The sequence below is a fragment of the Arachis duranensis genome, chromosome 5 (genome assembly GCF_000817695.3).
Source record: "Arachis duranensis cultivar V14167 chromosome 5, aradu.V14167.gnm2.J7QH, whole genome shotgun sequence".
In the NCBI taxonomy this organism is placed as follows: Eukaryota; Viridiplantae; Streptophyta; class Magnoliopsida; order Fabales; family Fabaceae; genus Arachis; species Arachis duranensis.
In genome coordinates, this window is record NC_029776.3 from 11920927 (window position 1) to 11942750 (window position 21824).

At 35.8% G+C, this 21824-nt stretch overlaps 4 protein-coding genes across 7 annotated transcripts; all 4 read left to right on the forward strand.

Annotated features, from left to right (window-relative positions):
• The first annotated feature begins 436 nt into the window (after positions 1-436).
• LOC107488081 (plant UBX domain-containing protein 8) lies at positions 437-4725 on the forward strand. 2 transcript variants are annotated; one of them, XM_016108774.3, is made up of 11 exons: positions 437-695; positions 1313-1383; positions 1510-2065; positions 2153-2236; positions 2402-2514; positions 2614-2845; positions 2968-3168; positions 3266-3397; positions 4002-4145; positions 4226-4282; positions 4385-4725. In XM_016108774.3, exons 1-11 carry the CDS (start codon positions 606-608, stop codon positions 4490-4492), a joined length of 1788 nt encoding a protein of 595 aa, XP_015964260.1. In that variant the 5' UTR covers positions 437-605; the 3' UTR covers positions 4493-4725. The 2 variants fall into 2 exon arrangements, with proteins under 2 accessions (XP_015964260.1, XP_015964262.1); XM_016108776.3 differs by having other exon boundaries at positions 441-695; positions 2635-2845.
• A 1520-nt stretch (positions 4726-6245) lies between these two features.
• Positions 6246-10472, forward strand: LOC107488080 (scarecrow-like protein 28). 3 transcript variants are annotated; one of them, XM_052262052.1, is made up of 3 exons: positions 6246-6730; positions 6878-6916; positions 7444-10472. In XM_052262052.1, exon 3 carries the CDS (start codon positions 7568-7570, stop codon positions 9602-9604), a length of 2037 nt encoding a protein of 678 aa, XP_052118012.1. In that variant the 5' UTR covers positions 6246-6730; positions 6878-6916; positions 7444-7567; the 3' UTR covers positions 9605-10472. The 3 variants fall into 3 exon arrangements, 2 of the variants coding, with proteins under 2 accessions (XP_052118012.1, XP_052118013.1); XM_052262053.1 differs by having other exon boundaries at positions 6246-6710; XR_008009494.1 differs by having other exon boundaries at positions 6246-9863; positions 10060-10472.
• A 2825-nt stretch (positions 10473-13297) lies between these two features.
• On the forward strand, positions 13298-16160 carry LOC107488076 (F-box protein PP2-A13). Its single transcript, XM_016108770.3, has 3 exons — positions 13298-13717; positions 13869-13987; positions 14939-16160. The coding sequence occupies exons 1-3, from the start codon at positions 13313-13315 to the stop codon at positions 15375-15377; spliced, it is 963 nt and encodes a 320-aa protein (XP_015964256.1). The 5' UTR covers positions 13298-13312; the 3' UTR covers positions 15378-16160.
• A 1156-nt stretch (positions 16161-17316) lies between these two features.
• Positions 17317-20889, forward strand: LOC107488074 (lysophospholipid acyltransferase 1). Its single transcript, XM_016108769.3, has 9 exons — positions 17317-17456; positions 17541-17992; positions 18082-18137; positions 18320-18540; positions 18703-19111; positions 19493-19578; positions 20044-20107; positions 20194-20303; positions 20470-20889. The coding sequence occupies exons 2-9, from the start codon at positions 17688-17690 to the stop codon at positions 20608-20610; spliced, it is 1392 nt and encodes a 463-aa protein (XP_015964255.1). The 5' UTR covers positions 17317-17456; positions 17541-17687; the 3' UTR covers positions 20611-20889.
• Positions 20890-21824: the final 935 nt, after the last annotated feature.

The window sequence follows — 21824 nt, forward strand, 5'->3', positions numbered from 1 at the left end:
ATAATAAGCTCTGATTCATTGTTTTTGTATATAGCATTGTCCTATAATGTTAAGAGTCTAATACATGTTCTAAAATATTTATACTAACTCAAATTTATAGCAACCTAGACACTAGAGAAAAAGAGTGTAATTCTTTTTTAAAAGTAAAGAATTGGAAATGTTGAAATTAAAGGTGTTTTACTTGTTTGGGGCTTCAAAGTATCTTCGGATGGATCTACTTGCGAAGAAAGAAAGCAAAAGACCAAAAAGTCCAGCAGCCTAAGCTATAAGTTATAACCAAATAGCGTAGAAGGTTGGAGAACTCCAACCATTCGATTTCACCAATTTACCCCCGGAAAAACTACCATAAAGACCAAAACACCCCTAAGAACCCATCCTTGTCTCCTCGTTCTCTCGCTCCTGTTGCCCTTCCTACCCACCGCTTTATATAATTTTTTTGATATTTCAGTCGAAAAATATAAATACAAACATTTCTTACTTCTCTTTTTGAAGCTCCAATTCTTCTCCATAAAGCAGACGAAAACAAATCTCATTCTTTCTCTTCATTATCGAATTCTTTTCTTTTTATTTATTCTTCTGCTGTATTGGGGTTTCTTTGAATTACGATGTCAATGGCGAGGCCTAATCAAGAGGCAATTGAGACATTTATGAGCATCACTGGCTTATCTGAACCCATCGCAGTGCAAAAGCTTGAGGTTTTTCTCTCTTTCATTTCTTTTTTATCATCGCAGATTCTCTAAGAATTCTATTTGAACAAAAACCGAACTAATCAATCGCTCATACTTAGGGTTTCTTTTCTTTTCAATTTGATTTTATTCTGCAGTTCAGTTACACACGTGGCATTTGGAATGTAATTGTGGTTGTTTATTCTATAATCTGATCAATTATGCTCGATCATTATAGCGCAACCAACTACTGCTTTTGAACTATTTTACGATTTATCTTTTATTTTTATTTTTATTCCCTGATATTTAATTGGTTGTTATATTTTTTTTAGTTGGATTATCGATTTGTATAAACTTATGCTTAGATTATGGGGGTCTTTTCATTATTCACTTTTAGTCTTTAATCAGTTCTATGATTTTTGCTGAACTTATTAATACTGTATTACGAGCTCAAATGTTGTAAACTTTATGCATTAGCTTAGAAACTTAGTTGTACATAGAATTTTCCAAATGTGACTGTGACTGTGAGTTTGTGTAGAACCAACGATGTTTTGATTTTGTGGCCTTAGATTTTAGGCACTCAAAAATTTCATCTCAGGTAGCTGTTCTGTTCCTCCTTATTATTTGTAAATATTGTTTCCTCTCAGGAACATGGAGGCAATCTTAATGAAGCTGTCAATGCACATTTTAGTGAAGGTGACCGAAATTTGTCAACCAGGTATACTGTTTGTGATTCTTAGTAACTAAGCTAGTAAGGTATATAGATATTTGCCTTATCAAGACAATGGCTTTCTTTTTTAATATGCATGATATTGACATTTTAATCGACTCCTTTCATGGCCAGCACCCTCAATACCTCTGCTGCACTTCCACAAGATGATTTTATGGATATAGATAACGAACTTAATGCTGAAATGCGCAGACCTCTGTCTCTTTTGTCTTCGGCAAGAACTAATCCCTTTTCTCTTCTTGATCCAACTATTGGGAGAAGTATATTTGATAATCATCTTGATCCAACAAACCGATCACCATTTGTTACACATCCAAGAGAAGTAAGACAAATTCCTATAGAGGTTAAGGATAGTAATCAATCCAACCCTCCAGGGGACCATGTTCCGACCATTGAAGATGTCACTGGAACTTCTCAGGCCCATGGTCCAGATATTCATGGAACAGTCATCATTCATGATGATGATGATGATATTCCACCTGCCCAAACTGCTGCTCGGGATGAGCAGATGCATACACTTGACAGAAATGCGAGACCCAGTGCTCCTGAGTTTGAGAATTTGCCAGATTATGGCAATGACATAGAAGAAGAAATGATCCGTGCAGCAATTGAGGCTTCAAAAAGGGAGGCTGAGGAGAAGTACTCAAATCAAAACCTTAACACACAAAGCGTATGTTCCCCCCCTTGATGGATTTCTCGTGCTTTATTTACTGAATTTTTGCCTAATGTTCAACTATTTATTTCACATTTGATTCAGGATTTCAGCGAACCTGGGGCCCAGAGAACTGTATCTCATCTGGATGATCCTGAGCTTGCCCATGCAGTCTCATTGTCCCTGAAGGTACACTTATATTATTTATTTTTCCTTTACCATGTTAGGAATTCATTGCATTGAGCATCTTCAGCAGTGTGTGATGCCTCCGGGATAGAATGTTGTTTTCACCTTGCTTTTCATTAATAATGGAATTTTGGTACCCGTATTGCTTCTAACATGGAAAGAGTCCAGACTGCTGAGCAAGAGAAACAATTGCGCATGCAAGGAGGAGAAGCTGAAGCATCAACAGTTGGTTCATCCAAACCATCTAAAGTGGAGCTAGGGGAAGCCTCATCAAATGGAAGGTATATTTCTTTATACCTGTAGTGTCTGTTGGATCTGTTGCATTGGCTGCCCAGATCATACTCAACTTCTTCCTTTCTTGTGACTGTCAAATCTGAAAGGGGCAATCATGGTCATTCTAGGTTGCAGTCAGGAAGTTCTTCCTTCCAAGATGAAGATGAAGACTTAGAAGAGCAACCTCTGGTTTGGAACAGGCCTAGACGTACATCCTCAAGCCCTAAAGAGTCACCACAAGAAGTTGAAGCTGTTGAGGCTAGTCCTCTGCCCAGCACAGGACAGCAGGATAACAGCAATCCTGCTCAACATAATGAAAATTCCTTCCAATTAGATGAGGTATAATCCTTCCTCTTTGTAACTTTTTAAGATGGAATTCTGTGTGTATTTGCCATAGCATGTTAGGTTGTCTATCTGCCATGTTTCCTAATTTCCAATCTTTGTCTAAACTGAAATTGAAGTGGGGTGGTATTTCTTCGGTGGAGCACGATGAAGCAGTTATGCTTGAGGCTGCAATGTTTGGTGGGATCCCAGAAGGAACCGGTTATCGCTATGCCTATGCACCTCATGAGTTCATGCAGAGTAGGGGTTCATATCCTCGGCCAACCCCACGCCCACCGTCACCATCACTGACAGCTCAGCGCTTGATAAGGGAACAGCAGGTGCAACTTCTTTCTTACCTGGGTTGGAATTATAAGTTGTAGCCTTGTAGGAAATATCCTCACTGTAGCTATCACTTTCTATGGTTTTTCAATGCAGGATGATGAATATCTTGCATCATTACAAGCAGACAGAGAAAAGGAATTGAAAGCCATAGAAGAAGCTGAGGCTGCTCGTGAAGAGGAAAGGCGGAGAGAGGAAGAATCTCGCAGGAAGTTACAGGAAGAGCAGGTACTACATTTGTGATTAATTGTCTGGTCTTTGTTAAGTTTTCCCTCGCTTTAACTGCTTGTTCCTTTTCTTTCAATTTTGTTTTAGTTTAGACCAAGCTGGTGAGAAAGAGTACTATCGTGCTTTTCAATTTTTTTTATATTTGCATTTCTGTGTACTTTTTTGTTGGAGGGTTAGGTGAGCATTTGTTATTGAAGCAGCAGTTGCTAGAGGTTTTGTGAAGTAGGTACTCCAATTTCTTCACTTTTCAGCTTACTAGAAGCTTGTTGAGCTAGCTTTCAAGGCCTAGTTAAGCTCAATTGAATAGTTCATGTTAGATACAAATGAAACCTTTTAGGTTTTAATGATATTTCTAGTCATAAAATGTAAAAACCTAGTCTTATGGAGCCGATTCATATGCTACTGAGTCAAACATAGTAGAGTTCAAGTTTGACTCATTTAATGAGCACACCTCGTTGAACTATAACTAAATTGGGTTGGAGATAGCTCCCGTGCATTCTCACAATTTTTATCCTGCTGTTGATGTTAACTTTCTCATGTCCAATCCTGTTACAATATCAAAGTCACTCTTCTCACTTATGCAATTTGCATGATCCTGCTTCAGGAATTGGAAACACAGCTAGTAGCAAAAGAAGCCTCTCTACCACCAGAACCATCCTCAGATGATGAAAATGCTGTCACCTTGCTGGTAAGGATGCCAGATGGAAGCCGCCGTGGACGTCGATTCCTTAGATCTAATAAACTACAGGTGAAATCTGTTGTAGAATTTTGTACTAATCCTTTCTTTCGGTGAATATTTTTGCTAAACCTGATCCTGGAAATTTTCAGTCTCTCTTCGACTTCATAGATATTGCTAGAGTGGTGAAACCAGGCACTTACAGACTGGTGAGCAAACCCCCTTACGTTTCAGTTTTATCGTTATACTTGGTACCCATGATATGTATTATCGTAGTGATTGCTCTTTCCATGTTATTCTTGTTGGGTCAGGTGAGACCGTATCCTAGGCGTGCTTTTAGTTACGAAGAAAGCGCATCGATACTTGAAGAGCTTGGACTAACCAACAAGCAAGAAGCCTTGTTTTTGGAGTTAGTCTAGTGCCCTGATGGCGCAGATTTGAAAAACATTGAAGTTTTTAGTTTACGAATCAATCCATTTATACGGTGATATGGAATTTCAATCTGGTTTGTGCTGTTTGGATAAGTTTATTCATCATATAATTTCTAGAAGATCAGAATTAGATGTACAAAGCGATCAGGTTTTGGCATGTTATGAATCTTCGTGGTAGCAGTTTCATGAACAATTGATTACATGGCGCCTATTATTTTTTCCATCTTTTGTACGTGATCGTATATGATACCGTTACGTTACGCGGGTGTGTTCCTTAGGAGAGAACAAAACAATTTTATATTTGATAACTTGAGCTTCAATTTCAAGCCCCCTCCCCGTAAAGAACTAAAATAGTTAAAAAACTTATTTACCGTCCATTATCAGCAAAAAGTACTGTTCATAATTTCCTAATGTTTTGTTTTATTTTTTAATTCAACTAAGCTTTTTCTCCCGACATCTACGTCTGTTTTTTCTTTTTCTTTGAGCTTATTTTGGAGTATCATCCTCGGCTTGGCTGGAACAACCAGCTTTTTCTATTACTATTGCTATTACTATTACAATCTAAACGGCAAGAAGAGATTATAGACGTTGAGTTGGAGGAAATAATTCATTGCTGAGCAAAATTTAGATACAGTACGAATTAAAATTTAGATGCATACTGGTTTTCTCTCAGTTTCAGCATCTTTGTCTCTCCCACTCGAGTTTGCATGAATTTAGGGAAGCTAAGCAAAGTAACCCTAATACATTTTCAATTTTACGAAGAGTACACGTTAATTAAATAGTTTTATACATGAGTACATGATGAATGATGAAATCATGCTTATGGGCAAAAAGTAATATGAGATACAATATTTTTGTTAAGTTTCAGAAAAATTTTATTTATAAATTAATTCAACAGTCCAGAATTTTTTTCATATAGTATTATTAATTTATTACTTCAGTTTGAAAAATAGATGGACAACTTTTAGTTCTTGCAAATAAACTATGAGAAAGACATTGCTTTTTTATGAAAGGATAAAAGTATTTCATTAATAATTATATAATATTTAATATAGGAAGTTCATTTAGGGATTTATTTCATATTAATTGTTGTAAGAAAAATTTTGTACAATCATCTAATTATATATTACTACATTATTAAAAGTAATTACTTTTAGCACTTACTATTTGAATAATCATAAAAGAAGTTGACAATATAAACAAGTTAACTTTTCTACACAATGGTAGATAAAATTTATGCTAAGTGTGTTTTATCTAGGACTTTGCTCGCAAATAGTTTAAAGTTATTATTTTTTAAGCAAGGAAAAGATTTTTACTGTAACTAATATATTTGTTTTGGATTTAGTAGATACATGTTAAGATTATTGTAAATAGAACTTTTTAAACCTTTTACTTTCATAAATATAAAATAAATGCATTATAAATTTAAATTTGTATATTTTCTATAAAAAAATTTCGCTGATAATCTTAATATATATATGTGTTTGGGAAACATGTTAGTTAAATTTTTATTTTTTATATCCTTAAATAATCCTATTAACATATTCATTAACAAAATCTTACTTTGATTTTTATCAGGCGCATTATGATATTCCAAAGATCAAAATAACTAGAGCAGTCTAGTCAAATGGTCGTGGACGTGTCCCCTCAACAGGGGTTTAGTTTAGTTTATAGAAAAGGGGAAAAAGGAAGGAACAAGATGATGATGGTGCAAAGTTGCATGTTGTGTTGTTACTCACTCCCACCAAAAAGCGAAGAACCCAATGCAACGGTCAATTGAACGGATACCCGCATGAGGGGCACGTGCGGCGGCCACTAGTCACTTCCCCCACAACGGTCATATTTCACCGACATCACACAACGGTCACATGATTATATGGCATCAGCGATGGGCCGTTGGATGATGATCGTACGGTTGAGAAGGGGAGGTTGGGGTTGTTCCGTGGTGCCCGCTGTCATCATCTCTATTCCTTTTTCTTTCTCCCTCCGCCGATTCTTACATCAAATCAGGGTTTAGTGTAGGCCCAGCCACGCATTCACACCACAACACAACTTACTCACTCACTGCGACGATGATGGAGACAGCCTTGGAGTGTTGAAGACCACAACAACATGAAGCTGGTTCATGCAGGGGAGAGGACCCTATAGCATAGTGTTGTGTTAAACTATAACATTTACTATTATATAAAAGCACAACGCTTTTAAGGTTTGTGTTTTCTCTTTTAGGTAAGTGATTGATGGCGTTCGGAGAGGTGTTAGGGGGATTTTGTTTCTGTTCTTGTTCCCTCCCCTGGCGCGGGTAATTGAGCCATGACGTTGTTGTTGAGAGTTTCCAGTGCTAATAATAATGATATGGGTTTGAATGTTTCTCAGGAGTTCAGCCATCACTACCACCACCACCACTTTGAAGGAGTATGTTTCTGTTTCCCCTCCCTTGTTTCTGTTAAAACTACTACTACTACTCGGCACTTTGCCATGACCCTTGTTTGAGTTTATCTGGAATCCGATGATCGTTTTGTGCATGTGTTAGGTTAGTTTCTTTCCAAATTCATTCTTTCATTCTTTTATTGTTATTACTTACTTACTGGGTTGGGACCATTCTTTTTTTGCATATACAGATTCATTTCTTCACATACATACCTACACACTGAATTTGTAAAGAAACACACTAGAAAGCTTGATTAAATTTGTTTGAAACATATTCATCGGATTCCTTTCTTTTTCTCTTGTTTCTCATTCTGTGGACACAAAATCTTGCTAACTAGAAACTTCATCCACTGGCATTCACTCTGCATTTCCCCTCTTGTAAAGTTTTACTACATACATGTTGATTGTTGGGCCAGGGTCTAGCTAGTTGAGAAAACAAACACATACATAACATTTTCCTACATCCACCATATTATATATTACATACATCACTTGATCAAGCTATTTACTAGATACAAAAGAAAAAAGGGAAGGGAAAAAGAAGCAGGTACCATAGCAGGAGCAGGAAGCAGCAGCAGCATTGGGGAAGAGAAGGAAAACGGGGGGATTAACCAGCAACAGAAAAAGCAATAGAGGATGTTGGCTGGGTGTTCTAGTTCTACATTGTTGTCACCAAGGCATAGATTGAGGAGCGAACCATCACCACAGTTTCATCATCAAGCTTGTCATCTTCAGCTACCACCTTCCATGAGCACGCAGAGATTGGACTTGCCAGCTTGCACCTTCCCAAGGAACAACAAAGTCTCACCAAGGCCTTCTGTTGTCACCACCAACACCAACACCAACAAGCCCATTGAAGCCAAGACAAGCTCTTATTCTCTCAAGCAGCACATTAGGCTTCCGCCATTGGCAACCACACCACAACTTATCACATCTGCACCACCTTCACCCTTCCTTGAAGCCAAAGAAGAGCCCTTCTGGGACAACAACAACAACAACAGGAGCTTGAAGAAGAGGCCAGTGGATAATGACGACTCTTTTGACAGCAGAGCCAAGAGGAAGAAGGGTAGCAACAGCAACAGCAACAGCACCAGCGACAATGGCGATTCTTCCGATGATGTTATGGAAGAAGAAGGAACAGGAGAGGGTCTGAGTTTATCTGCAAACTTCTGGTTACAGCCATCTTCACTTCCTCCATTCTCTCTAACATGTTCAGGGGAGGAAGAGAGGGTGTGCTTCGTTCCAAGCGAGGTGGTTTCCGCTCCTTGGGTGGAATCCGCAATAACAAAGATAACAAACCATGGCGAGAAGGAAGGCGAGGGTGGTGGCAGCCGCTTCCCTCCGCCACAACCCTCAGCCTCCTCCAACACCTCATCAGAGAGCCAAGGTTTAAGCCTCAGGCTGAACGAGAATCCTGAAGTCGGAAACGGTTCAGGTAACCCTTACCATAACCACCACCATGAAGAAACCACCGCGGAGGAAGACGAAGATATCCAAGAGGAGCACCGTGGATTCGAGCTTGTTAGTTTACTAACCGCATGCGTTGAAGCCATTGGAACAAAGAACATCGCCGCAATCAACCATTTCATAGCAAAATTAGGAGATCTTGCTTCACCAAGAGGAACAAGTTCAATGAGCCGAATCTGTTCTTACTTCACAGAAGCCCTAGCCATAAGAGTGACGAGGCTATGGCCTCACATTTTCCACATCACCATCCCTCGGGAGCTCGATCGTGTTGTGGAAGACGAAAACGGCACCGCATTGAGGCTCTTGAACCAAATCACACCGATCCCTAAGTTCCTTCACTTCACATCCAACGAGATGCTGCTGAGAGCCTTCGAAGGCAAAGACAGAGTCCACATCATAGATTTCGACATCAAGCAAGGTCTTCAATGGCCGAGCTTGTTCCAGAGCTTGGCTTCCAGATCGAACCCTCCCAGCCACGTCAGAATCACCGGCATCGGCGAATCCAAGCAAGATCTGAACGAAACAGGTGACAGGCTCGCCGGTTTCGCGGAGGCGTTGAACCTTCCGTTCGAGTTCCATGGAGTGGTGGACAGGCTGGAAGACGTGAGGCTGTGGATGCTTCACGTGAAGGAGAACGAAACGGTTGCGGCGAACTGTGTGTTCCAGCTTCACAAGACTCTGTACGACGTAAACGGCGGAGCGTTGAGAGATTTTTTGGGACTGATACGAAGCACGAACCCCGCAATGGTGGTTGTGGCGGAGCAAGAAGCAGAGCACAACGATATGAGGTTGGAGGCTAGGGTTTGCAACTCGTTGAAATACTACTCAGCGTTGTTTGACTCGGTTGAGCACTGTCTTGAAGGGGATAGCAGTGCGAGGAGGAAGATAGAGGAGATGTTTGGAAGGGAGATTAGGAACATTGTGGCTTGTGAGGGGAGTGATAGGTTGGAGAGGCATGAGGGTTTTGGGAAGTGGAGGAAGATGATGGTGGAGCAAGGAGGGTTCAGGTGCTTGGGTGTTACTGAGAGAGAAAGGGTTCAGAGCCAGTTGCTGATGAAGATGTACCCTTGTGACAGTTACAGTGTTAGGAATCATTCAAGTGAGGCTCTCAGTCTTTGTTGGATGGACATTCCTTTGTTCACTGTTTCAGCTTGGGCACCTCTTGATGCTGCAGGAACCTCTTCATCTGTTTCTCAGCCAATTTGATTTCATTTCTTTGTTTCTATACACACAAAGGGAAGGTAACATTCTTTAATTTCTCTAGGTAGGGGGATCAAACACCAAACAAATTTGTTATTATTATTATTCTTTCATTCTTTGTTGCAGATAACATTTCTCATATTTGTAGTAATTCAATTATTTTTATAGTCCAATTCTTTGTATGTTTCTGGAGTTGGTCATGATTCCGAGTTTTATTCATTTTATATGTGAAGAAGTGAATCCCATTGATCTGTGTCAGCTTCAGGTGTGTCTAACTCTAGCTTCTATATTTCTGCTGTTTCATTTCATATGCTAAATATTGTAATAAAGTTCATGACAGGTCATTTTACTTAAATATCAATATCAATCCAATAAAATCATATAATTGCAAGCATTTAATGTAATGAAGAAAATCAAAATCATGCTAGCAACAAGTTGGTGAAAGTGACAATTCGATTCAGGCAGGAAAATGACGAATCCATACGAGTGTCCTTCCGTGTTCTTCCTCACCATATCTTTCTTGTTATCAACTTATCATCACTCATTCCGATGCGGTAGAAGTTGTAGTGCTTATGATAAGATGGATCGATGATTAACATTAACGAGCAAGTTGAGGAGTGAGGAGGAGGGGTTTATGTGAAAGTCTTCAAGATATTTTGTATTATTGTTAATACAAAATAATGTTTTGACAGTGACGAATTCTATTTTGATACAATGATGATGCACCGTTCTAATCATTAAATGTAGGGTGTCGGGTAGGGCCGGCTTTACTCTGGTCGGATACTTTGTTTTGATTTTATTTATTTTGTAGATCCTTATTCCTTATTCAACATTTAAATACAACGAAATCTAATAATATTCGGATTAAACTTAATTCGGGTCTACATAAAGTAAAAACGAAGGATTGAGCATTTGAGCTTGAATATATTTGTCATCTGTGGTCTGTGGAGAAGTGGCTGTGAGAAACAAGAAAAAGCAAAATCAAAACTTATACAATATCTTAATCAAACAAATGAACAAAGAAACTAAACAAAAATACTCTCTCAAATCTCAACTTGATTTGCCTAAAATGCTAATACAGATTTTAGAATAAGGACAAGTTATTCAAATAAAATGGTTACAAATTTATATTATCAGATTGCAATTTTTTTAAGCTGAATATATAATTATTGTAACTTTTATACATCTATGTAACTTTTAGATTAATATAAACTGCTATAGTAGCCACAGTTTACATTTAAAATGGTGCATACAAAAATTGTAACTTTTATACATCTATGTAACTTTTAGATTAATTTAAACTGCTATTAGTAGCCATAGTTTACATTTAAAATGGTGCATACAAAAACTGCTATTTGTGTGAGATTTAAAAATTTTGCGTAATTCATAGGAGACTCTATCACGTGGAGCTGGTTTCTCTCTCTCTCTACATATATATAAGTGCAAAGGAATTGGAAAGGAGTGGAGATATTTAGAGATTCAATTAATAGAACATAAATTAAAATACTATTTTTAATAATTTAAGGTAAAATGAAAATTTATTAAATAGATAAAAATTGTATTAAATGTAAATAGATGATTAATGTGCATTGTTAACATTTCAATTCGATCTGTACTAAAATATAAATAAATATAGTTTAAATTATAAAACTTTTAAAATTTAAAAAATAAAACCAAATATACTATATGAGTATACTATATTAATAAATATTGTCTATTTAAATTTAATTTTTAAACAAACAAAATTTAAATTATAAAACTTTTAAAATTTAAAAAATCAAAATACCAAACTTGTTGTAGGAGTAAAAAAATGAATATTAAAGGATAAAGCAATGTATGCTTTATTGTGGGAAGTGGATATTTTTCAGTAAAAAAAATTAGATAGTATCAATTGTAATCTCTCATTTTTTATTGTTCTCTTTTTTATATTTAATTTTAATCCTACTTATAAAGTTAATAGTAAAAAAATTATACTTCATTTTTTCAAATATTAAAAAAACTAAAAAAATTATTCCTTTTATTGCATATATGCTAGTCAATTTAGATAGACTCCTATACGCGGCTGAAGTAGTTGCCAAGATGACTCGGATCCACATCACTTTTTTTGTTTCTACTGATTTAACCAAAGCTATTCAATTATTGGTCTAGCACCATGAATGAAAACGTGAAGATGAAAACCAAACACCACCATGAATTTTATTCCTTTTTTAAATACTAAGTACATGTCCGTCCACCGTAGTTGATAAATATGAGAGTGGCCTCATTGTCTCCACCTCAGCACAGTCATATGTAATTAATATGTTCATTATCTTTTATTCTTTTCTAACAAGATGGCCCCGTTGTTGCCATACAAGGCACATAGATTTTTTAAAAAATAATTTTCCTAAAAAAAATTATGGCATGGAATATGGATTGTGTGGATGCTACTTGAGTACTTGATTAACAACAAATGGCAATGCTTGTGTTGATTCTGAAATATATTAAAAAAACCTCCCTCGTACGATTTAAAAAGAATAAAAAATGATAATATCACACTCTTGTTTTTTATAATATTAATATACACATATTTTTTTATAAAATATATTTATATCAATTTATGGAAAGAATAATATTATCAAAATAAAAATAACAATATTCATTTTTAATATGATAATCTATTAATCTTAATAGACCGATCACTTTCATTTAAAAAAAAGAGTAAAGTAACAATAAAATTTTTGAAAATTTTAGCTTTTAGATTTAATTTGGGTAAATAGTTTAATTAAATTTTTTTAAAAAAATAGTTCAAATAATAAATATCNAAAAAAATAATGTAATAAAAAAAATTTATTATAAGAAAAATTATTTTTTTAACTTTTCTATAAACTCTTAAATAACTTTTTATAAAGTTGTCATTTAGTTTTAAAAATTGTATAAGATATTAATACTATTACTTTTTATAAGTTAAAAATTCAAAAAAAATATTTTAAAAATTTTTAAATTGACCTTTAATTAATTTTTGAAAAAAAATTATTTAAATTTTGCACAATAATAAACAGTTGACATATATGTCTTTTTATTAGTAAATAGTACAAAATAAAATAAAATAATTCCTGTAAATAAACAAAAATATTTGCACTTAACAACATCGTGAATATTTCTAATCTTTTATGAGGGTAAATAAATCGGCACGTTAAGTTTTCATTGATAAAAAATAAGTTATTTTTATTAATATAATAATATATGATTAATTAATTATATAAATTTTTTTACACTCATGAGATGTAAAAATTAAATTCTACACTTAATTATGTATAACCATAACAAATGTAGCTATTTTTATATTTATTAAAAAAATGAAATTAAATGATGGTGTAAAATAATACAATAAAATTATAATCTCGCTAAAATATGTATATAAATCCATAATATAATACTATACTAATAGTGTGATAAGTTGAGTTGAGAGTAATGTTAGCTTTTTAATTTTTAAATAATTTTTTTATATTTATTTTAATTTTATTTATGAAATAAATAATAAAAAATTATACTTTATTTTTTACAATAAAATTCAAATTTCAAAGAATCCAAATACAAAATTTTTTTGGCTGAGTAGATGATGTTGTTATCCATCCAAATCAGAAACCGCTGGCTGTCCCAACAAACAAACAAAATAAACAAAATCCCAAAACAGAAAAAGGAGGTACATACAACTCGTACGCCTCCGTGTCTGAAATGTACATTATATCATTCATTCCAAAATCATTTCGCTCGCCACTTTCCTCTTCCTTCTTCTCTTCTTCTGAGTTACAGTGCTCTCTCCACTCCATGGGTATCCTGTTCTCCTCGACTTACGCGCGAAAAGCACCGCCTTCGAGTCCTACTTTGGCGGATCTACCAGAGAGTTGCGTCGCTTCCATCATTGGATACATGGATCCTCCCCAGATTTGCAAGCTCGCTATGTTGAATCGCACTTTTCGCGCCGCTTCATCTGCTGATTTTGTTTGGGAATCCAAGCTCCCCCCAAACTACCATGTTCTTATCGCTGAAATCTTCGATCAAAGTGTTCAAAACAATCACAGCAAAAGAGCAATCTATGCCAGCCTCTGTCGCCTCAATTCGCTTGACGAAGGCAACAAGGTAAATAGTAATAACAATAATAATAATTTTAATTATCCGATCTCTTTTTAACGGATACCTTAATTATGATTTGTTTAAGACCTCGCTGGCTTGCTTAGCTTTTTTTGGAAAATTGAAAAGGGGTTGATGATTTCTGATGTGTTTGTTGCAGAAAGTTTGGTTGGATAGAAGCACGGGTAAGCTATGTATGTGCATATCTTCCAAGGGGCTATCTATAACGGGGGTTGATGATCGAAGATATTGGAATCGTATCCCAACTGAAGAATCTAGGTCAGGTTCTAAATTGATATTTATATTGTTAGCAATAAATTTTCTGGCACTGTGAGCACTTCTCTTTCTTTTCATCTGAGTTGGTAGTTTTTAGGTGGATTATTAATTTATTATTTCATAATGATTGGTTTGTGGATAAATTTGTATTTTGAATACTTCAATGAGGGGAGATGAGGGCTAGAGTAAAGGAAAGAAGTAATTGAGGGATAGAGATACCTAAACTGGAGAAACACGGGGAAAATTAGGGAGAGAAATAAGTTTAGGAACAATAATTTCATTTCTATATATAAGTTTAATTCTGCAAAACATGATGCACAACAAATGTTGATTAACCAGCAGTGTAAATCACATACTTAATCATAGCGGTTAAAGAAAAACTAAATAACCCAAAGGGAAATGACAAACCCATAATCCTGTTATGAAATGGGAATGAGTCAAGGAACAGACTTGTGTGTGAATGAAGATTTTGTGATTTTTTCCTCTTCAAATATTTTTACTTTTGTTTATTCTGGTTTCATTTTATATAATCAAGCATAAAATAGTCTAAGTGTGGTTTTAGGTTGAGAATTAAGGTTTCTGGACAGACTTGACTGAATTATTAATTGTGATGTTCTTAAAGTAAAATATTTATTGGATAGTAAATTAAATGTTTGATATACAAACAATGAATGTCACACTATGCTCCGTTTAATAGTCATATTGAATTATTAACCTTTATATCGTGTTAGCAATGGATAAGCATGTAAACAGAAAAATCTGCATGCAGTCTATAGTGTGCCTTTTTCCAATTTTTTTTTCTTTCTAATTTTTTCTTTTCTTTCTTTTTGTTTTCTCTCCTTTTCTGATGATGCAAAATACTATTCAACTAGTTTGATTGTCAAAATTATGTCTATTCATTCTAAGGGTGCTTTGGAACTAAACATGAATCATCTCCATTGTTTGCCTTTGCAGATTCCATGCTGTTGCATACCTCCAGCAAACCTGGTGGTTTGAAGTCATTGGGGAAGTTGACTTTCCCTTTCCTGCCGGGACATATAGCCTATTCTTTAGAATCCATTTGGGGCGAGCTGGCAAGAGGTTCGGTCGACGAGTCTGCAACACCGAGCATGTTCATGGGTGGGACAAAAAGCCCGTTCGGTTCCAGCTATGGACTTCAGATGGGCAGTATGGTTCATCCCAATGTTTCCTGAAAGAACCTGCCAAATGGAGTTTTTATCATGCTGGCAATTTTACAGTTGTCAATGGCAATGTATCAACAAAAATTAAATTCTCTATGACTCAAATTGATTGCACACACACTAAAGGTGGTCTATGTTTAGATTCTGTGCTCATATACCCAAGTGAATTCAGAAAGGTAAAAGCATTTTTGAATCACTCCTTAGCTTCATAGATGTAGTGTGCATCTAATAATATATAGTGCTTAGTGCGGCGTCAGGGAGAGTAGAGAATCGAGTTTTTATATGGTTCTTCGAGTATTAGACTTTTGTAGGAGCTGGGAGGTGATGTATATAGGTGTGTAGTTTGTCAGTTTGAAGGATGGTTCTTTTATTCATACCTCCGAACGGTACACTTAAGAATAGTTTGCGTAGAGATCTGGGGTGGAATGGAGATTTGAACTGGGCTCATATTTTTGGGTTGACCGTCTGGTTGCTCCTATTTCCAACTCTGTAAGGCTTAGCAAGTTGAGACAGTACGCGGACCTCTCTCACCCAAGTGAGTTGGATGTATTGGTGTAGAAGTACATTGCTCTAGGTTGGTTCATTTAGCAGCTTCTGTTTGTTGCATTGCGCAGCGTCTCGGGAATGGACTGTGTTTCAACAATGGTACTCGGTAATTTTGTTTACAATGTAGTTTGGGAGAGTGGTTTGATAGGATAATGTTGCCCAGTTGTGGTGGTATTCAGAATCTCCTTCAATGGAGTTGGTCGTGTGTTGCAGATCAAGACCTACATCAAGGGTATTCTTGTTGCGGATAGGCTTTTCAATTATGATCCGCCAAAAAGATGTTGCTGGATTTTTCTTCAACATGTAATGGCTAAACGTTCTTGTTTAGGGGTCTGTTCTTGTTTAGGGGTCTGTTGTCAGTTACTAAACTTATAAACAAAACCAATATTGTGTTATTTGTGGCAGATTGAACTAGTCGTTCGTTTGAATGTTTTAATGACGTTGACTCATCTTACATATTCTTATATTATTAATGGGACCCAAGTCCTAAGAAAACTAATATTGTGCTATTGTGGCAGAATGAATGAGTCGTTAGTTTGAATGTTTTCATGACATTCTTTTATCTTATCTTACATATTCTTATCTCTTATGAGAAATGACACACTGATTTTTTAATAAAAAACTCTTCTAGAAAGCAACTCTTTTCTCTCTCTCTTTTTTCCTTTCTTCAAATATATCAAACCAAAAAGATAATACTGTGTGTAATTAACATGGAACAGAAAATTAATTAAATCCAATTTGTCCAGTTTGAATTTGCTTGGTTTGTTCAAATAACTCTAGGCACTTATTATCAAAAACCTATAGAAGATCAGTAATTCTGATAATTGAATTAATATTTAATTTAGCCCTTGAAATTTAAGATCAAATTTAAATTGATTCTTAAAATTATAATTGACTTAATTTGAATCTTGAAATTCATAATAGTAATTTGCATTAGTTTTTGAATTAATTTCTATGAATGACATTGATTTTGCATATTAATTTGTCAAGATTTTGGCTCTCGCCTAAGTTTCATATGATTAAGATCTACTAGATTTTCTATAAATTTGATGAAATTCCAACATTTTCACGAAGACGTTAATAACAAATTCAATTTAAAAATTTTAAAACTCACGAGCAGCAATCAAGCTTCTAAACTCAATCATATGAAACTTGAGCAAGAAATCCAAATAACAGCAAGTTAATGTATCAAATCAACACGTCGTTAATGAAAATCAGCTCAAAAGCTAAAATTTTAAGAGTCAAATTGAATTCCACCACAAATTTAAGAATCAAATTAAGTATTAAGTCCTGATCATCATTTTATAAAAATCATTTATAATTACTCTCCTAACCAAAACATTATAAATATATTTTTAATGTATTGGAATTTCATAATGTACTAATAATTTTTTTTATTTTATTTATAGTTCGAAAATTCTTTAGAAAATGTAATTAAGGAAATGCTTCCCTTCCCTCCCCTGCATTTCCCCTCCATGTAAACAGAGATTAAGGCGTATAATAATTTTTTCCTAGTGTGTACATAAAATTAGATGGATCAAACGTACTAGTACGAAGTACTATATATTGCAATAGCATTGGCTCTGGGCTCTGGGCTCTGGCTGGCGCCTGGCGGAGTTCTCGGAAAACATTACTATCTGTCAGTCTTAAAAATAAAATAAAATTCGCATATCAGATTCCCACGCTCGTCGGTAAATTCCATGCTTGCACTCGAGACAACTACCATTAGCATTGAAGCCATATAGGTACCGGAGGGCATAATTGTACTTTCTACAGATATAATGGAAATTGTTGTAATCTATTTGGTTGGCATTGAAATTGAATGGCAGGGTTGTCGTCAGTTCGAAGGAGAAGCATAAGTACAACAGAGATAAGTAGGCTGTAACTGAAGCTAAAGTAGATCTACAGCGAAGAAACCAGAAGGAAACACTTTTGAGTCTTTGAACTCTCAAGTCTGACTCAAAACGACGCCGCATATGGAGGAGCTGCAGATGGATTCCATGGCGGCAGCCATAGGGGTTTCTGTTCCCGTGCTTCGCTTCCTTCTGTGCTTCGTTGCCACCATTCCTCTCAGCTTCCTCTCCCGCTTCGTCCCCTATGGCTTCTCCAAGAACCTCTACTCCGCCGCCGTCGGCGTCATCCTCTCCTACCTCTCCTTTGGTCTCTCCTCCAACCTCCACTTCCTGGTTCCCATGTCACTCGGCTACGTTTCCATGCTTCTCTATCGCCCCCGCTGCGGCATCCTCACCTTCTTCCTCGGATTCGGTTACCTCATTGGCTGGTAATTTCAACTCTCCCTTATTATGCTCTATTCGTTCAATTATTTTTATTTTTAATTATTTGTAATTGATTAAATGGTTTTGTGTGTAGCCATGTATATTACATGAGCGGTGATGCATGGAAGGAAGGGGGTATCGATGCCACCGGTGAGACTCACCTACCGCTAATTCCTTATTTAATGCTGTTAATTTTTCTCCTTGTTCTAACCACTGACGTTATAATAAAGCAAAATCCAAATCAAATTACAGAGGAAAAGTATCGGCTAGTACAAAAGGACCTTAGCTGGTGCCTAATAGTGTTATTAATGATGTTGTTATTGTTGTACTAGGGGCCTTGATGGTTTTGACTCTTAAAGTCATCTCTTGTGCGTTTAATTATAATGATGGATTACTGAAGGAGGAAGGTTTGCGAGAGGCTCAGAAGAAAAACCGTTTGATTAAATTGCCTTCACTAATTGAATACATTGGTTACTGCCTCTGTTGTGGCACTCACTTTGCTGGCCCGGTTTATGAAATGAAGGATTATCTCGATTGGGCAGAAGGAAAAGGGGTGCGTTTATCATTCATCACTATTGCAAAACCTTTTGCTTAGTTGATTGTGCTTCAAGGATTAAAATTTATGCTCCTTAAGTTGGTTGAAGCATTTCATTTTTCATGCTTATACCGGTTCTTGTAATTGTGATTTCAATGCTAGAGTCTTTATTGTTTGCAGCTTTGGAGCACCGAAGCAAAAGGGCGATCTGCATCACCATATGGGGCAACCTTACGAGCTATCCTGCAAGCTGGTTTTTGCATGGCCTTGTATTTATATCTGGTGCCTTACTTTCCTCTTTCCAGGTTTAATGATCCTATATACCAAGAATGGGGATTCTGGAAACGGTTGGGTTACCAATATATGTCTGGTTTCACAGCACGCTGGAAATATTATTTCATCTGGTCGATTTCAGAGGCTACTGTGATCATTTCTGGGCTGGGTTTTAGTGGCTGGACAGAATCTACTCCGCCAAAGCCCCGCTGGGATCGCGCAAAGAATGTAGATATAATAGGTGTTGAGTTTGCCAAGAGTGCAGTCGTGTTGCCACTTGTGTGGAACATTCAAGTCAGCACCTGGCTTCGTCATTGTGAGTTTTTGCCTTTTGATGATTTTCTTGCTTAGCGTTTACTTATTAGCTATGTTAGTATCATATTGAATTCTTTCAATTTTAGGCAAACATTTTATCTTAATTAGGGTCTTGACAGCATGATATTCTCAATTCCTGACATTGAACTGGCCATAAGACTTTGTATCGTTCTATCCACATGGTAACATTGAAATAACCTCTGTTCTTGAATTCTAACATATATTTTTGTTAATCAACAGCCAGTTTCCTTTCTCTTTCCTTTTTTTCATTTTGATAAACGAGGCAATATATGATGGCGAATCAAATAGATTGTCTATTTACCTACCATTGTAACATTTGGCTATAACACAAGTAGTAATGTTATTGTTTGTTTTTCCTCAGATGTTTATGATAGGCTTGTTCAGAATGGGAAGAAACCTGGTTTCTTTCAGTTACTTGCCACACAGACCATCAGTGCTATATGGCATGTGAGTACATTATTGTATTCAAGATTATTGTACCTTCTATATGCATTATTATCACTTCAAGATTATAAGCTACTGGATTGGAATTGCTTGTGCATGAATTTTTCATGATGCATACATTGGAGTTCTGAGAAAAGACATTGGTTGCATATATTCTTCCTTTACATCTTGATATCATTTTTCACTCTCTGGCTTTGGAAATGGATGGTAGATTTGAAGGAATACAAAGTCATTAAATTCATTACTCAAGCAGGTTGTGATGGTTGATAAGAGGCATAACCATATTTGTTAACTTCTTTTGGTCTATTCATTCACAAAATTTTCCTTTAAAGAAGATAAATAAATGAATTGCTGAGTCCATGTTTTAACTCTTAAGTTTGAAGGTCTCATTTTAAAAAATAAATGAATGAATAATAATCTTCTTTAAAGAAGATAAAAAATATTAACATATGGACTTTGTTATTTCAGGGATTATATCCTGGTTACATCATATTCTTCGTTCAGTCAGCATTGATGATTGCTGGTTCCCGAGGTATAAATTGGATTTAACTAATTTTCTTTTCTTACTTCGCTTCAGGTAGTTGACTCGTGTTTCTTTCTTTCTTTCTTTTTGTGCAGTCATTTACAGATGGCAGCAAGCAGTGCCTTCAGCAATTAAGAATGTGTTGGTGTTCATCAATTTTGCCTATACACTTTTGGTTCTGAACTACTCGTGTATTGGTTTCATGGTTTGTCTTCTCTCTTTCTCTCTCTTCTGCACGCAAATTCAATCACATACATGCATGTGCAATTTGATTGCTCACACAGTCATACTTACTCATGTGAATACATCATTTATCTTAGTCATAATATTATAAATTTTTGTTTGCTGATTTTCTTTTTGTGTATAAATAGGTATTAAGTCTGCATGAAACTCTGGCATCATTCAGAAGTGTGCACTTTGTTGGAACTGTTGTTCCTATTGCCATGATTCTTCTTGGATCCATAATCAAGCCTGGAAAACCTGTCAGATCCAAAGGTCAGAAGGAGCAGTGAGGCAGTAAGAGCAGTTTTCTGTGGATTTTTTACATCAAATTAGGGATTAGCTTTTGGCAGTCGTCTCCTCTGTTATTTAATGTTTTGTAACATCTCATTTGCTTTTGAAGTGGTTGAACCTATTTACACTTTTGGCTTTGGCATTGAATTGTATCATCAGAGCAGAGTGTTGGGTCTACTTTTTTACATGGTCATAAATAACTGAACAGTGGGGCTAATTATTGAAGAAACTGATGAGAAATATAAAAACCAAATTTTACTGTTGTGGTTGTATTGTGACATCTCTGGTTTCTGTGTTCTTTTTAGTTTTCCACCCTTAACTATCTTGGCAGTATATATTTCCTTTATCGCAAACATAACCATTGGAAGTCAACTATCCATCCTGTACCAATATGTTGAGTATTCCCGATTCGTGTGCATACGTTTAATGTGATTTAAAAGAACATTCATAGTCATTCATTCTTTAATTTTTATATAACTTAAATATTTGTCAATTAAAAAAAAGAGCAGACACAGATGTTTATGAAGTATACATTTGCCTAATCAAAGAAGAAAACATGTCAATCGAGCGAAAGTTGGAATTATGAAAGTTTCTGTGTCTCTTTGCGTGTGCAGTATGCTGCATGCAAAAGGGTTCCAACTCTAAGTATATTCAAGAAGTTTACGGCTGTAATTAATCTGTAAACATGTGAATTAGTTGAAAACATCAAAGAAAATGTTAACAAAACACCTGATAAGTTGACAGTTATTATTTTCTACTTTCTGGCTTTAGGATCTAAATCTATTAATCTTCTGCTGGCTTTTGATAATCCATGACCCTGCAACTGCAAATGAGCATTGCCATAATTATATACTCAAGCTATTAATAGCAGAAAGCGATGTTTGTTTGTAGCCTGCCACTTCACGTGATTCTGTGTATGGAACAGTGTGTTTGTGTTTATGCATGGTAAGTAGATAGAAGGATTCAGAGGACCTAACAAGTAGCTAATAGCTAGAGATGCAAACAAGAAAGGCTAGGTATAGTAGGTATAGTGGTATACACATATCTGTCTTTCAAAGTAGCAGCCAAATTTGGCCAACAACCACCATGTCCGGCTAAATTCAGTCTCATACTCGTGTAAATTTGTAGTCTCATGAGTCATGAGAATTGAGAACAGCAAAAGAAAAGTGTTTGGATGTTATGGAGTTTAGGCCCAAACCACTCATTCAATTGG

Excerpts from the sequence above, each read along its gene's own strand:
- LOC107488081 (XM_016108774.3), top strand. The coding sequence starts at position 606 with ATGTCAATGGCGAGGCCTAATCAAGAGGCAATTGAGACATTTATGAGC. Across the intron at positions 3,169-3,265 it reads GCTTGATAAGGGAACAGCAG|GATGATGAATATCTTGCATC; the intron begins GTGCAACTTCTT and ends TTTTCAATGCAG. Across the intron at positions 4,146-4,225 it reads TTAGATCTAATAAACTACAG|TCTCTCTTCGACTTCATAGA; the intron begins GTGAAATCTGTT and ends GGAAATTTTCAG.
- LOC107488080 (XM_052262052.1), top strand. The coding sequence starts at position 7,568 with ATGTTGGCTGGGTGTTCTAGTTCTACATTGTTGTCACCAAGGCATAGA.
- LOC107488076 (XM_016108770.3), top strand. The coding sequence starts at position 13,313 with ATGTACATTATATCATTCATTCCAAAATCATTTCGCTCGCCACTTTCC. Across the intron at positions 13,718-13,868 it reads CGCTTGACGAAGGCAACAAG|AAAGTTTGGTTGGATAGAAG; the intron begins GTAAATAGTAAT and ends TGTTTGTTGCAG. Across the intron at positions 13,988-14,938 it reads ATCCCAACTGAAGAATCTAG|ATTCCATGCTGTTGCATACC; the intron begins GTCAGGTTCTAA and ends TTGCCTTTGCAG.
- LOC107488074 (XM_016108769.3), top strand. The coding sequence starts at position 17,688 with ATGGAGGAGCTGCAGATGGATTCCATGGCGGCAGCCATAGGGGTTTCT. Across the intron at positions 17,993-18,081 it reads TTCGGTTACCTCATTGGCTG|CCATGTATATTACATGAGCG; the intron begins GTAATTTCAACT and ends TTTTGTGTGTAG. Across the intron at positions 20,108-20,193 it reads GATGATTGCTGGTTCCCGAG|TCATTTACAGATGGCAGCAA; the intron begins GTATAAATTGGA and ends CTTTTTGTGCAG.